Source organism: Panulirus ornatus, chromosome 62 (assembly GCF_036320965.1).
Source record: "Panulirus ornatus isolate Po-2019 chromosome 62, ASM3632096v1, whole genome shotgun sequence".
NCBI lineage: Eukaryota > Metazoa > Arthropoda > Malacostraca > Decapoda > Palinuridae > Panulirus > Panulirus ornatus.
This window is the reverse complement of record NC_092285.1, coordinates 13233406-13249118: the sequence shown is the minus strand read 5'-3', so window position 1 is coordinate 13249118 and position 15713 is coordinate 13233406. Positions and strand designations below refer to the sequence as shown.

General features: G+C 39.5%; 1 protein-coding gene across 7 annotated transcripts in view; it reads left to right on the top strand.

Moving 5' to 3' along the window:
* LOC139745739 (nuclear protein AMMECR1) overlaps nucleotides 1-15713 on the top strand; it is a 113024-nt gene that overhangs the window by 82215 nt on the left and 15096 nt on the right. For all 7 annotated transcript variants that reach the window (XM_071656254.1, XM_071656253.1, XM_071656260.1 and 4 more), the window contains one exon: nucleotides 12762-12892. In XM_071656254.1, the coding sequence (XP_071512355.1) occupies nucleotides 12762-12892 (131 nt within the window). The remainder of the gene's footprint in view (nucleotides 1-12761; nucleotides 12893-15713) is intronic.

Here is a 15713-nt window from a genome sequence, read left to right as displayed (position 1 = left end):
AATTAAATGTTTGAGGACAATATGTGATGTGTGGTTTGATCGAGTGAGTAATGAAAAGGTAAGAGAGATGTGTGGAAATAAAAAAGTGTGGTTGAAAAAGCAGAAGAGGATGTTTTGAAATGGTTTGGACATATGGAGAGAATGAGTGAGGAGAGATTGACAAAGAGGATATATGTGTCAGAGTTGGAGGGAACAAGGAGAAGCAAGAAACTAAATTGGAGGTGGAAGGATGGAGTGAAAAAGATTTTGAGAGATCGGGGCCTGAATATACTGGAGGGTGAGAGGCGTGCAAGTAATAGAGAGAATTGGAACGATGTGGTATACCGGGATCAACATGCTGTAAATGAACTGTATCTCTCTCTTTGTTGATATATGTGTGGAAATAAAAAGAGCGTGGTTGAGAGAGCAGAAGAGGGTGTTTTGAAATGGTTTGGGCACATGGAGAGAATGAGTGAGGAAAGATTGACCAAGAGGATATATGTGTCGGAGGTGGATGGAACGAGAAGTGGGAAACCAAATTAGAGGTGGAAAGATGGAGTGAAAAAGATTTTTTTTTTTTTTTTTTTTTTCTTTTTTTCCCAAAGGAAGGAACAGAGAAGGGGGCTGGATGAGGATGTTTCCTCAGAGGCCCAGTCCTCTGTTCTTAACGCTACCTCGCTGACGCGGGAAATGGCGAATAGTATGAAAGAAAGAAAGATATATGTATGTATGTAGCATTTATGGATCTGGAGAAGGCATATGATAGAGTTGATAGAGATGCTCTGTGGAAGGTATTAAGAATATATGGTGTGGGAGGCAAGTTGTTAGAAGCAGTGAAAAGTTTTTATCAAGGATGTAAGGCATGTGTATGTGTAGGAAGAGAGGAAAGTGATTGGTTCTCAGTGAATGTAGGTTTGCGGCAGGGGTGTGTGATGTCTCCATGGTTGTTTAATTTGTTTATGGATGGGGTTGTTAGGGAGGTAAATGCAAGAGTCTTGGAAAGAGGGGCAAGTATGAAGTCTGTTGGGGATGAGAGAGCTTGGGAAGTGAGTCAGTTGTTGTTCGCTGATGATACAGCACTGGTGGCGGATTCATGTGAGAAACTGCAGAAGCTGGTGACGGAGTTTGGTAAAGTGTGTGGAAGAAGAAAGTTAAGAGTAAATGTGAATAAGAGCAAGGTTATTAGGTACAGTAGGGTTGAGGGTCAAGTCAATTGGGAGGTGAGTTTGAATGGAGAAAAACTGGAGGAAGTGAAGTGTTTTAGATATCTGGGAGTGGATCTGTCAGCGGATGGAACCATGGAAGCGGAAGTGGATCATAGGGTGGGGGAGGGGGCAAAAATTTTGGGAGCCTTGAAAAATGTGTGGAAGTCGAGAACATTATCCCGGAAAGCAAAAATGGGTATGTTTGAAGGAATAGTGGTTCCAACAATGTTGTATGGTTGCGAGGCGTGGGCTATGGATAGAGTTGTGCGCAGGAGGATGGATGTGCTGGAAATGAGATGTTTGAGGACAATGTGTGGTGTGAGGTGGTTTGATCGAGTAAGTAACGTAAGGGTAAGAGAGATGTATGGAAATAAAAAGAGCGTGGTTGAGAGAGCAGAAGAGGGTGTTTTGAAGTGGTTTGGGCACATGGAGAGAATGAGTGAGGAAAGATTGACCAAGAGGATATATGTGTCGGAGGTGGAGGGAACGAGGAGAAGAGGGAGACCAAATTGGAGGTGGAAAGATGGAGTGAAAAGGATTTTGTGTGATCGGGGCCTGAACATGCAGGAGGGTGAAAGGAGGGCAAGGAATAGAGTGAATTGGAGCGATGTGGTATACAGGGGTTGACGTGCTGTCAGTGGATTGAATCAAGGCATGTGAAGCGTCGGGGTAAACCATGGAAAGCTGTGTAGGTATGTATATTTGCGTGTGTGGACGTATGTATGTACATGTGTATGGGGGGGGTTGGGCCATTTCTTTCGTCTGTTTCCTTGCGCTACCTCGCAAACGCGGGAGACAGCGACGAGGTATAAAAAAAAGAATATATATATATATATATATGTATATATATATATATATATATATATATATATATATATATATATATATATATATATATTTTTTTTTTTTTTTCAAACTATTCGCCATTTCCCGTGTTAGCGAGGTAGCGTTAAGAACAGAGAACTGGGCCACTGAGGGAATATCCTCACCTGGCCCCCTTCTCTGTTCCTTCTTTTGGAAAATTAAAAAAAATTGAGAGGGGAGGATTTCCAGCCCCCCGCTCCCTCCCCTTTTAGTCGCCTTCTACGACACACAGGGAATACGTGGGAAGTATTCTTTCTCCCCTATCCCCAGGGATATATATATATATATATATATATATATATATATATATATATATATATATATTTTTTTTTTTTTATTATACTTTGTCGCTGTCTCCCGCGTTTGCGAGGTAGCACAAGGAAACAGACGAAAGAAATGGCCCAACCCCCCCCATACACATGTATATACATACGTCCACACACGTAAATATACACACCTACACAGCTTTCCATGGTTTACCCCAGACGCTTCACATGCCTTGATTCAATCCACTGACAGCACGTCAACCCCGGTATACCACATCGCTCCAATTCACTCTATTCCTTGCCCTCCTTTCACCCTCCTGCATGTTCAGGCCCCGATCACACAAAATCTTTTTCACTCCATCTTTCCACCTCCAATTTGGTCTCCCTCTTCTCCTCGTTCCCTCCACCTCCGACACATATATCCTCTTGGTCAATCTTTCCTCACTCATTCTCTCCATGTGCCCAAACCACTTCAAAACACCCTCTTCTGCTCTCTCAACCACGCTCTTTTTATTTCCATACATCTCTCTTACCCTTACGTTACTCACTCGATCAAACCACCTCACACCACACATTGTCCTCAAACATCTCATTTCCAGCACATCCATCCTCCTGCGCACAACTCTATCCATAGCCCACGCCTCGCAACCATACAACATTGTTGGAACCACTATTCCTTCAAACATACCCATTTTTGCTTTCCGAGATAATGTTCTCGACTTCCACACATTCTTCAAGGCCCCCAGAATTTTCGCCCCCTCCCCCACCCTATGATCCACTTCCGCTTCCATGGTTCCATCCGCTGCCAGATCCACTCCCAGATATCTAAAACACTTCACTTCCTCCAGTTTTTCTTCATTCAAACTCACCTCCCAATTGACTTGACCCTCAACCCTACTGTACCTAATAACCTTGCTCTTATTCACATTTACTCTTAACTTTCTTCTTCCACACACTTTACCAAACTCAGTCACCAGCTTCTGCAGTTTCTCACATGAATCAGCCACCAGCGCTGTATCATCAGCGAACAAAAACTGACTCGCTTCCCAAGCTCTCTCATCCCCAACAGACTTCATACTTGCCCCTCTTTCCAAAACTCTTGCATTTACCTCCCTAACAACCCCATCCATAAACAAATTAAACAACCATGGAGACATCACACACCCCTGCCGCAAACCTACATATATATATATATATATATATATATATATATATATATATATATGATCCCTGGGGATAGGGGATTAAGAATACTTCCCACGTATTCCCTGCGTGTCGTAGAAGGCGACTAAAAGGGGAGGGAGCGGGGGGCTGGAAATCCTCCCCTCTCGGTTTTTTTTCAATTTTCCAAAAGAAGTAACAGAGAATTGGGCCAGGTGAGGGTATTCCCTCAAAGGCCCAGTCCTCTGTTCTTAACGCTACCTCGCTAATGCGGGAAATGGCGAATAGTTTGAAAAAAAAAAAAAAAAATATATATATATATATATATATGTAATATTGTATTATACTTAATCGCCTTCTCCCGCGTTAGCGAGTTAGCGCAAGGAAACAGACGAGAAATGGCCCAACCCACCCACATACACATGTATGTACATAAACGCCCACACACACGCATATACATACATATACATTTCAACGTATACATACATATACTTACACAGAAATATACATATATACACATTTACATATCCATACTTGCTGCCTTCATACATTCCTGTCACCACCCTGCCACACATGAAATATCATTCCTTTCCCCTCCAGTGAGGTAGCGCCAGGAACAGACAAAAAAGGCCACATTTGTTCAATATTCATTCATTGTTATTATTATTATTATTAATATTATTTCTATTATTATTATTATTATTATTATTATTGTTATTATTATTATTATCATTATTATTATTATTATTATATGCAACCTTAGGACCCCTTTTATGAGGTTCCTGCCATTCTGAAGCTATGCTTCACATGGGAGCAGGGTAAGGTTGGTTCCTTTTGGTCAGGTAGATTGTCGATGACAATGTACCCCTTTCATCCGCTGACAGTGATACAGCCATGTTGTAGGTGACTTCTCAATCACAGTATTACCAACATGCAGGTGGGGTCTGGGAACAACTGATGGTGCATGCCATACATCTTTACATACATTGTTATGAAAATCAACTTCAGGATGAAGATGGACTTGAAAAATCATTGTTAAGGTGGCTTAGTTGAGGATCATTTTCATAACTCAGAAAAATAGGTACAGTACTAGTGTTCTGTTGATATCTTTTGTACATGTAGAGCATATGTAACCAAAATGTTTCCAGTAAAGAACATTTGATAACCTGTTTTTGCTTTTTAGCTCCTTTTTTGTTATGGTGCTTCTCTGTGTTTCCTAATGTATATCTGTCTCTGCAGCCATTCCATTCTAGTACATTTTACATGACAGATAGGAATATGATGTGTGCAAATAAGGTCATTGTTTGCTTGTTCCAGATGCCACTTCGTTAATGGAGGAAGGGCTTTCAGGTATTTGACAAAAAAGATCTTTAAGAATATTCAAGGTAACCAGAGTACATTCCAGGTTATCTACCATTTACAGGACTTATAGTTGGTATTTGCAGCCCCATTTGATTATTATACTAAAGAGTGTTTCATGAAAAGTTCAGTTACATATATTGTTATCAACTTAATGCATATCACTGGTGTAGTTATTAGTGGTGCTGACTATGAATCCACTGTCTCATGTTTAATCCACAGCATAGGTAGACATTGTGCAACACTCCCACCTGTTCATTTCCCCTTGGCTTGTAGATACAGAGGTTTCAATTTCAGTCAAATACAGTAAAAAAAACACAGTTGTTACTGACTTAGCCAGCCAAAAGCTCCCAACTTGGAATTTTTTAGAGATCTTCATGTCCAAGGGCAAGCTCTTCATTCATCCATTTGACCAACCACAATGGGAAAGAATTTATGCAGTACTAAAACTTAAACTAAAGCAGTTGAAATAAAACTACTCATAATCTTTTTTAGTGAAAACATTACAAGAATAATTGATTGTTGCACTGTAAGGATACATTATTAAGGAATACTAACTATCAATATGCTGCTATATAGTGTTGAAAAATCATAAATTCAGTGACTTATAGCATGTAGTAAAACCAGTCCAGCCGAGAGGAATGGCTTATCAAGTAAATCCTTTGACCACACCTCCTACTCATGATACAGTATGAGTAGTGACTTACTCATGTTACAATATGAGAAGTGACTCAATATTGAAAAAAAGGCCTCTAGATTCTATCAGAATATAGAACTTGCCCACAGATGTTTTGATGCAAAAGAATAAGTTAGAAGGTGGATGAAAGTAAAAAGAAAAATATTTGGAAATTTTTTGATCTTACATTTGATTATCGGCCTCTCACGATAAGCCTGATGCCAGTGATGATCCTCACCATATTCACCATACTCTGCCAACATGACTGTTTCTTCAGTATTGTAATCAAGAGATGGGACATGAAAAAATGAAAAGGTATTAAATTGTAAGATGTCCTTGACAGTGTGACAGTTATTCCAGTCATCAAATAAATCCCCCTTTCCTTGAGCCCTCTGTCCTCCTTCTCCACACCCAGCTGCACAGCATTCCATTGACAGAGGTAAAGTTAGACTATTTGTGTATCATCACTTGTAAAAAAGTTGAAGGGAAACTGATTATAATGAAAGTAGTTGTAGAAAAAGTAGAGTTTGTATAATGCATTAAATCAACATTGCTTGCAGAGAAGAAAAAGAATAGTGTCTTTAGTGGAACTGGGAACAGTGTCAGTGTCATTCTAATCCACCACCCTGAAACCACAGGCAATGTAGAAAACCTTAGCCATGTACAACCCTGCTTTGATTATATTTATTGGGTTTAGTTTTAAAGAAAAGACAAAAGAAAACAGATACAAAGAATGAATATCAATGGATTATGCAATTAGTAAGATGAATAAATGAATATAGGAATGAGTAATGGTTAACTACAAGATTAGATAGATAGAAAATGAACAGTGAAGTGCCTACTGTCAATTAGTCTTTAATGAATAACTCAGCAGGTGCAAATGTACATTTACCATAATTGTATACCAAATAGGATATATGTATCAGAAGGGGATGAAGGATGGAGTGATAAAGATTTTCAATGCTCTGGGCTTGAACATGCAGGAGGGTGAAAGACATGCATGGGATAGAATATATTGGAGGGATGTAACAGACAAGGGGTGACATGCTGTCAGTGGACTGAACCAAGTCATGTGAAGTAGCTGTGGGAACCACAGAAAGGTCTGTGGGGTCTATTTGTGATTACTGTTTGTGTGTTACAGGGAAAGAGCTTGTCATTTATGTTGCACTGTGTCTCAACCCAGATTGTGTGAACTATGTCTTTATTCCTGTGTATGTATTTATACACTCCCAAGTGTAAGCCAAGTACTCATTTACTGATCATTCCTGAGAGGAGGATGAACACCTGGGTTGGGTGTAGGCTGACTGCTATACCAGGATTTGACCCAATGTGGGTCTGACTTCGGGGCGGCCAATGATGGCTTATGGTCGTTAACACCAACTGCTATACAACGAAGGCCCATTGTAGGTAGGGGGCTATGGTTTTGGTACATTACACATGACACCTATGGAGTGGATGTGTGCGAATGAGAAAACTGCAAACGAGTAGTAAAAAATAGTCAATGGGGGATGATAAAAAGGCAGGCAGGCAGTTGTGGACTCTAAACTTTTGAGAGTTGTAGACATATTCTAGTGTTGATTATGTATTTACTTTCAGTTATTGACCAATTTATATATGGACGAATGTGATTATGTAGAAAAATATTTAAAGGAAGAATGCAGAAGTCCAGGGAGCTGCTAAAAATGTGAAGTAGTGGAAAGTAATTAGTTACTACAGTGGATAAAGATTCACCAAATTCAGTAGGCTTCATAGTATTTACACTATAGATATTAGTATACACATATATCTGATTTATGTGCTGGTAGACTACTGTTTGGCTTGATTAATTTTGTTACTTTTAACAGTTGCAAGGACACACTGGTTGCTACAGATGAAGAGACTGACACAACACCTGCCAAGTAAAATTGATGAGATTGATGGAATTTTAGCTGCAGAATGGCATATCACTCTATAGAAGACACTCAGCATTTTTGCTCAAGTTTAGGATTTTATTTTTTCACTGAGCCATGCTAACTAACTGAATACACCATATTTGTGTACAATGTTGTTAGTTTTACCGTATAACTGTCACTTAGATATAGCAGAAGAAATTCATGGCAGAATATAAAAGTAATTAGGTAAAGCTTACCTAAATGTACAAGGAAGCCATCAGTTTTCCTTCAAAGTTTCATTGTGATTACTGTTTGTGTGTTTATGGTGGAAAAATTTTACATTCTTGTTGCCCTGTATTGCGATGTTCATTGTAAAAAATTTACTTAAAAACAAAAGATAGAGTGCCTGAGGACATGTGGAATGTATATGGTTTCATTATATAAAGGCAAGGAGGACAAAAGTGAATGCTCGTATTACAAAGGTATGTCTTTTGAGTACACCTGGTTAAGTTGTATGGGAGACTGTTGATTGAAAGGGTAGTGGTATGCACTGAGCATCAGAGTGGTAGAGGATGTGTAGACCAGGTGTTGGCTCTGAAGGATTTGTGAGAGAAATACTTAGGAAAAAGGAGGACTTTGTGTGTGACCTTTAACAGTCTGGAGAAAGTATATGATAGGGTTGATGAATTGCTTTATAGAAGGTTTTATATTATATAGTGTGAGAAAAAAAGCTTCTAGAAGCTGTGAGGAGTTTCAGTTGAGAGATTAAGGTGTGTGCATACAGGAAGGAATGAGAATGAGTGGTTTCATGTGAAGGCGAGTCCTCATCAAGGGTGTGTCGTATCACCATGGATGTTTAGTCTGTTTGAAGATAGGTTGGTAGTGAGTGAGGCAAATGCTTCAGTCATGAAGAGACTGCAATGTATCATCAGTAATCAAACTCCTTGAGAACTGTTCCACAAAAGAATCAACTGCAACATCCCTTTCCTGCTCTCACAGCACAGCTTTAGAATGAAACACCTGACTTTTACACTGTACATGAACTTCATTAGACATTCTGGATGGCTTCAGCTAACATCGACCCTTCTCATGCAATGCACTAGTGGCAGTAGATATCAACAATGCATTTGAGACTGCTTCTTTGTAGATCCTCATATGAATTATACTTAGCACCCACCTCCACAAAAATTGCACATAGTGGTTTATCAGTGTCATAGCTGGCTGACAAGCCAGTCAGTTCATGAGGGCTTTACCTCCAAAGCCCTCAAATTCTACAATGGAGTTCCCCTGGGAGTAGCCATTTCTGCATTCATTTTCAGTCTCTTCCCACCTGAACTCCCAATTCTGCCTGTAAAAGTCCGTTCATTTGCAGATGACTTAAAAATTACTGCACAACACCCTGACAGTACTCCAACATTAACAAACACGCAATATAACATCACAGTTAGAAAATTCAACTCAAAATTGAATAGCTGCATCTCTTCAGAATTCCACTTAAATATTTCAATTTCTAGAAGGTGGAATGGTATGAGGAGCCAAGTGAGGCATTTATCATCCTCAAAGCCTCAGGCAAAGGTGTGTGAATATAACCAAGATCAGAGGGAGGGAGAGATGGATAGTATGTTTAGAGAGAGGAACCTGATGTTCTTACTTTGAGTGAAACTAAGCTCATGGGGAAGGGAGAAGAATGTTTTGGGATTGCTGGAGGGACCAAAGTTTGGAGTTACTATTAGGGCAAGAGCAAAGGAAGGGGTGGCACTCCTGCTAAAGGAGGAGTTGTAGGAATGTGCAGAAAAGTGTAAGGAAGTGATCCCCAGCTTGATGTGGGTGAAAATGAAAGGGGATCTTGAAGGGTGGGCAGTTTTTAGTATCTATGGAACTGCTAGCAGGAGGAGTAAGGAAGAAAGGTGTGTTCTGAGTGGAGGTTAGTGAGTGCATCAGCAATATTGATGCTAGGGATCAAATAATGGTGATGGATGATTTGAATGCAAGAGTGGTTGATGTGGCAGTTGAGAGTATAATCAAGGGGGCTTGTGATACCTATTGTTTATGAAAATGGAGTGCTTGTGGAGTTATTGCTTAAAAAATGACTGGTTTAATGAAGGGGACATACAGTACATAAGTATGCATGAGTGAGGGGCATTTATGGTGAGTGGGCATTATTGGATTACGTACAAAATGATAGGTGTGCGAAAGAGAGACATTTGTATGTAGATGTGTTGAGAGGAGCAGCTGGTGGGATGTTTAATCACTGCTTGGTGAAGGTATGGGGTGAAAGTTTATAGATGATGTTTGAAACGAGGAAATGATATGGGTTGAAAGAGGGAGGTGAAAGTGAGTTGAGCTTGGGAAAAAAGGCTTGTGTTTGGAGATAATAGAAGAGGTGAGGTGAAGATTTGTGAAAGATGAGAGTAGATTTAACTTGAGTGTACAAGGAATTATAGCTACATAGGAAAGCAGTGATTACATGTGCGAGAGAAGTGTGTAGCATGCGTTAGATAGGATGTAGGCATGTGATAAAGGCTAGTGAGTGGTGGGATGAGGAGGATAAATTGTTAATGACAGATAGAAGATTGTATTGATGTTACCTGAAAGGAAGGAGTGCAAGTGGTTGGGAGATGAAGAAGAGGAAGGTCAAGGGAGGGAGAGGAGGTCATGAGGAAGATGCAGGAGCTGAAAAAGTGGGCAAATAAGAGTTAAGGTGAGAAAGTATTGGCAGACTTCAGAGAAAATAAGAAAGTGTTTTGGAAAGAGAACAAAAAAGAAATGCAAGCATCAGTGAACGGACCAGATGGGGAAGCAGTAACAGGTAAAGAAAAGATGAAGAGGGAATAGAGTAAGTATTTTAAAGAGAAGTTGAATATGTCAGATGGTAAGATGGCTGATGTGAGATGTTCGAGATATGGAGATATAGGATTAGAGAGAGCCATGGCAGGTAGTTTCATGAAATGAAAAGAGATTATGAAAGACTTGATGTATATGATTTGTGGGAGTGGTTGGGATTGCAGTTGAATTTCTCAAGAAAGTAGGTGGCAGTGTTGTTGATTGGTTAGTTAGGATTTTCGATATATGTCACACCCAGGATTGAAATTCCTAGGAATATCATCCAGTGCCTTGTCTTTATCCTTGTGAGTGGTTAGTAAAAAGGTCAAAACTATACTTAACAAATTTAGTAATGAGCTACTCATCCTATGTAAAAAGATATATATACGAAAAAACTACACCTTTAACCCCTGCTTCCTGGATATGTATAGACAACATCCTGCATGCAGGTAAAAGAATCACAGATTAGCAGTATAATGGGCTAGTAGGTAGTCAGGCTGATAGTCTTCACACACACATACATCTTCCATGTACTACCAGCCATCAGATTTGGGAGGAACAGTGAGGCTTCAGGAGTGGTAAAGGATATGTGGATTAGGTGTTTGCTTTGAAAAAAAGCTGTGTGAGAAATGCTCAGAGAAAGAGAAGGATTTGTATGAAGTATTAATGTTTCTAGAGAAATCAATTAAAGGTTTATTGAGATTCCTTGTTGAAGGTGTTACAAATAAACAGTGTAAGAGGAAAATTATCAGAAGCAAAGAGGAATTTTTATCAAGAGAGTAAGGTATGTGTAGGAAGAGAGGAGGATATGGTTCTTGGTTAAGATGGGTCTGTGATAAGGGTTTTTTATGTCACCATGGGTTTTTAATATGCTTATGGATAGGATTGTGGAGTTGAATGTAAGGGTCTTGTAGAGAAGGGTGAGTTTGCAGTCGTTTGTGGGTGATGGAGTCTTTGCAGGTAAGTAGTAGAATACTGTTAGCTGATGACATAATTCTGGTGAGCTCTGATTGCAGACTTAGATGAAAAACTGCTGAATCTAGTGTCTGATTCTGGGATAATTTGAGAAAGGAAAGAGTTGGGACTTAATGTAAGTTAGGTGTGAAAAGAGAAAGTTGAGAGTTATTGTATATAGAATTAAAGTTATAAAGTTTAGCAGGGGAGAGAGACAGGTTGGCTGGAGTGTGAGTCTGAATGGAAAGAACCCATAAGAAGTTCAGTGTTTTAAACACATCGGAGTGGACATGGCAACAGATGGAACCATAGGGTTTCATATGAGGTACAGGATGGATAAGGGGGCATAGGGGCTTAGGTCCTGGGTGCTTTGGAGAGTGTGTGGAAAAAAAGGTCACTGACTTTGAGGGAAAAGGTGTTTTGGATGGTGTGGTGCTCCTGACAAGTTTTATATGGATGCATGATGTGCACCATAGATAAAAAGTACAGAAGAGGGTGGATGTGCTGGAAATTTAATGTATGAGGACAGTATTTGGTAAGAGGAGGGTTGATTGAGTAAGAAAGGATTTGGTAAGAGGAGGGTTGATTGAGTAAGAAAGGACAGGGTAAGGAGTATGGTTGGGATAGCTGAGGAGGGTTGACTAAAATGGTCTGGGACACCACCTGAGTACAGGGTAACTCTTGAGTTCAGGGCATCTCTTGAATGCAGGAGAAGATGAATGAGGAGAGACTGAGTAAGAGACTCTGTGCTAGAATTTGAAGTGAGGAGAAAGGGGAGACCATATTGGAGATGGAAGGATGGAGTAAAAGTAGAATGTGAGGTGTCTACAGGATAGAGCTATTTGAAGTCGTAAAGGATACATGAAAGTATACATGAGATGAAGTGCTATCAGTAGGCTGAACCAGGACATTTGAAACAGACAGGGGAAAACCACAGAACGATCATTTGGGTTTGATGGAAGCTCCAATTTGGTGCATTATTCATGAAAGCTAGGGAGTGGATGTAGGCAAATGAGGCCATTCTTCATCTGTTCTTAGCACAACCTTGCTAAGGGGAAATAGCAAACGAGTCTTACAAAAAGAAAATTACATAATGAGTAATGCCAGATTCCACCTGCTTGAGGTTACACTGTAAGTAAAGAGCCACAGTTCATGGGGCTGTATCATTGTCATTTGACAAGAGAGACTACAACAGTCTCATTAAGAACTTCAAACTTCAAAGGAGTCTATTCTGTCCTCTCTTCTGAGTGTAATGAAGCCTTGCAGCTGGAGGAGTCCCTGGATGGGATGGTTTTGGGTTTATAGCCCTACAGCCCCTTTGTGAAAGGGTTCTGGGGTTTTATAATATCATTATGGCATTAGAAAGTTGATAATAATGGTCAACTTTTCTGCATAAAGGCTTAAATTCAGGCATGGGTATCAGGCAGAGTTGTGTGTAATGCATGAAATATGCATGTTATTGTAGTTGCTTTTCCATAAGCAACAATGGATTGGAAATGGGATGTGCTACACTTAGTGGTATGCTCATTATTAGTCTATAATGTCTGAAATTTTTTTGTATATATTCATCTGTATATACTATTTTACATGGAAATCTTTTCAGGTTGGGACCATGAGCAAACAATTGATTCATTACTCAGGAAAGGAGGCTATAAGGGGCCTGTGACTAGTGAAGTGCGGCGCAGCATTAAGTTAACGCGTTATCAGAGTGAAAAGATTTCAGTTACTTTTCAGGTAAGAAATTCTTTCTGCACCTATCACTTTTGATGAGGATGTGCTTCTTAATTGTTTATATTCTCGTAAAGTGGCAGAAGACATTCCAATCTTGATCACTCCACGATACACTAATTTGCACCAGTCTTATTGGTATTTTAAAGACAAAGTTTTTTCCTGTGGCTTACATTGTATTTAGGAAGTGTTACAGAGGAATTCAGTCACCAGAATGGGACCTACTTGAAATCTGATGTACCCTCATACTCACCACGGAGAGGGTTTAGTGCTCTGCTCTCCAGAATAATTATAACTAGTATTTATATGTGCTTTGTATTATTCATTAGACATATATTCCATGAAAGTATACTCTAATGCCCACAAATATTCCATGAAAGTATACTCTAATGCCCACAAATTTTGTACATGAATAGATGTGTTCATTTATAGATGGTTCAGTTTCTGTGAATTCTAGAGTTTTAGCCCCTGGAGTGAAATAGTGAGAAAAGTAGAGACAGAGGGAGTGTGTACTTGTTTTGAGTACCTATGAAAAGAATTTAACATAAGGCAGGATTCTCACCCAGCACTAATTATATGTGCCATTTATTTGACACATTGTACAGTTGTCAGTCTTGGGTTCGTCTAGAACAGTTTTTTGCCGTATTTGGTCTTTTTTAAAGGTTTCTGTACGTGTGCCTTACAGATCTCTTTATTTCATTGGGCACAGTGATAAAGTTTTTCCATCTTTCATTGTTGGCTTTGAATTTTTTTTAAGATCCATTTAGTCTGTTCTATCTTTATTGTGAAGCTTTCAGTCCTTCATAAAGCCTCTCCCTTATTGTGAAGCTTTCAAACCTTTATGATGCCTTCTCCATTATTGTAAAGTTGCCAATCCATTATAAGGCCTTCTCCATAACTATTAAGTTTTCAGTCCTTTATGAAGTCTTTCTTATTGTGAAGCTTTCAGTACTTTGTAGGGCTGTCTTCCATATTTGAAGCTTATAAACTCTTATGCAGCCTTCTTTCTTTTTTGTGAAGTTTCCAGTCCTCAGTGGAGTCTTCCCTATCATGAAGATTTCAGTCCTTTATGAACCCTTATCTCATATTGTGAAGCAATCAGTCTTCTATGAAGCTTTCAATCCTTATATAATTTCTACAGCTGCTTCAGTATCTAGCCATGCATATATTATCGTAAATCTTTTTTTTTCTTTATAGACTAAACAATATACCTCAGCTCCTTTCAGTCTTTCATGATATTTCATACATTCCATTTCCTCAGTTATTTTTTTTTTTTTTATTATACTTTGTCGCTGTCTCCCGCGTTTGCGAGGTAGCGCAAGGAAACAGACGAAAGAAATGGCCCAACCCCCCCCATACACATGTATATACATACGTCCACACACGTAAATATACACACCTACACAGCTTTCCATGGTTTACCCCAGACGCTTCACATGCCTTGATTCAATCCACTGACAGCACGTCAACCCCAGTATACCACATCGCTCCAATTCACTCTATTCCTTGCCCTCCTTTCACCCTCCTGCATGTTCAGGCCCCGATCACACAAAATCTTTTTCACTCCATCTTTCCACCTCCAATTTGGTCTCCCTCTTCTCCTCGTTCCCTCCACCTCCGACACATATATCCTCTTGGTCAATCTTTCCTCACTCATTCTCTCCATGTGCCCAAACCACTTCAAAACACCCTCTTCTGCTCTCTCAACCACGCTCTTTTTATTTCCACACATCTCTCTTACCCTTACGTTACTCACTCGATCAAACCACCTCACACCACACATTGTCCTCAAACATCTCATTTCCAGCACATCCATCCTCCTGCGCACAACTCTATCCATAGCCCACGCCTCGCAACCATACAACATTGTTGGAACCACTATTCCTTCAAACATACCCATTTTTGCTTTCCGAGATAATGTTCTCGACTTCCACACATTCTTCAAGGCCCCCAGAATTTTCGCCCCCTCCCCCACCCTATGATCCACTTCCGCTTCCATGGTTCCATCCGCTGCCAGATCCACTCCCAGATATCTAAAACACTTCACTTCCTCCAGTTTTTCTCCATTCAAACTCACCTCCCAATTGACTTGACCCTCAACCCTACTGTACCTAATAACCTTGCTCTTATTCACATTTACTCTTAACTTTCTTCTTCCACACACTTTACCAAACTCAGTCACCAGCTTCTGCAGTTTCTCACATGAATCAGCCACCAGCGCTGTATCATCAGCGAACAACAACTGACTCACTTCCCAAGCTCTCTCATCCCCAACAGACTTCATACTTGCCCCTCTTTCCAAAACTCTTGCATTTACCTCCCTAACAACCCCATAAATTTCTCATAAATTGTCTCAAAAATCTCTCAGCTTTGTTGATTTCACTTTGTTTTCTTAATGACATGTACACAGAAATATTCAATTGTACTTCTTAAAAATTGCATCAGTTTTCTTATTGTGAAAGTTTTGGTAATTATACCAGATGTTACTTTAACTTAATATGAGTCTCTTGGTCTCTTCATATTCCAGTTTTATTTGAGACTTCCTAAATCTTTAGAATTTTTATTTATTTCAGTATCTTTACCTGTTTGACCCTTGTAAGGCTATGCATTAAAGTTTCATAAATGTTAGTGTAGTCAGCTAGTAATTGTGTTTGTACTGTTTCCTGGCACAAATCTATAATGACCATCAACTGTATAGTTGTTCTTTATCAGATGTTCTAGCATGAGCTCTTTTATGACTTTTCAAAAAAATTTATTTCAATCTATGTCAGGCTTATGTTCTCCCTCATTTGGAGTCCAAACTTGTCAAAGAATTTCTCATTCCAGA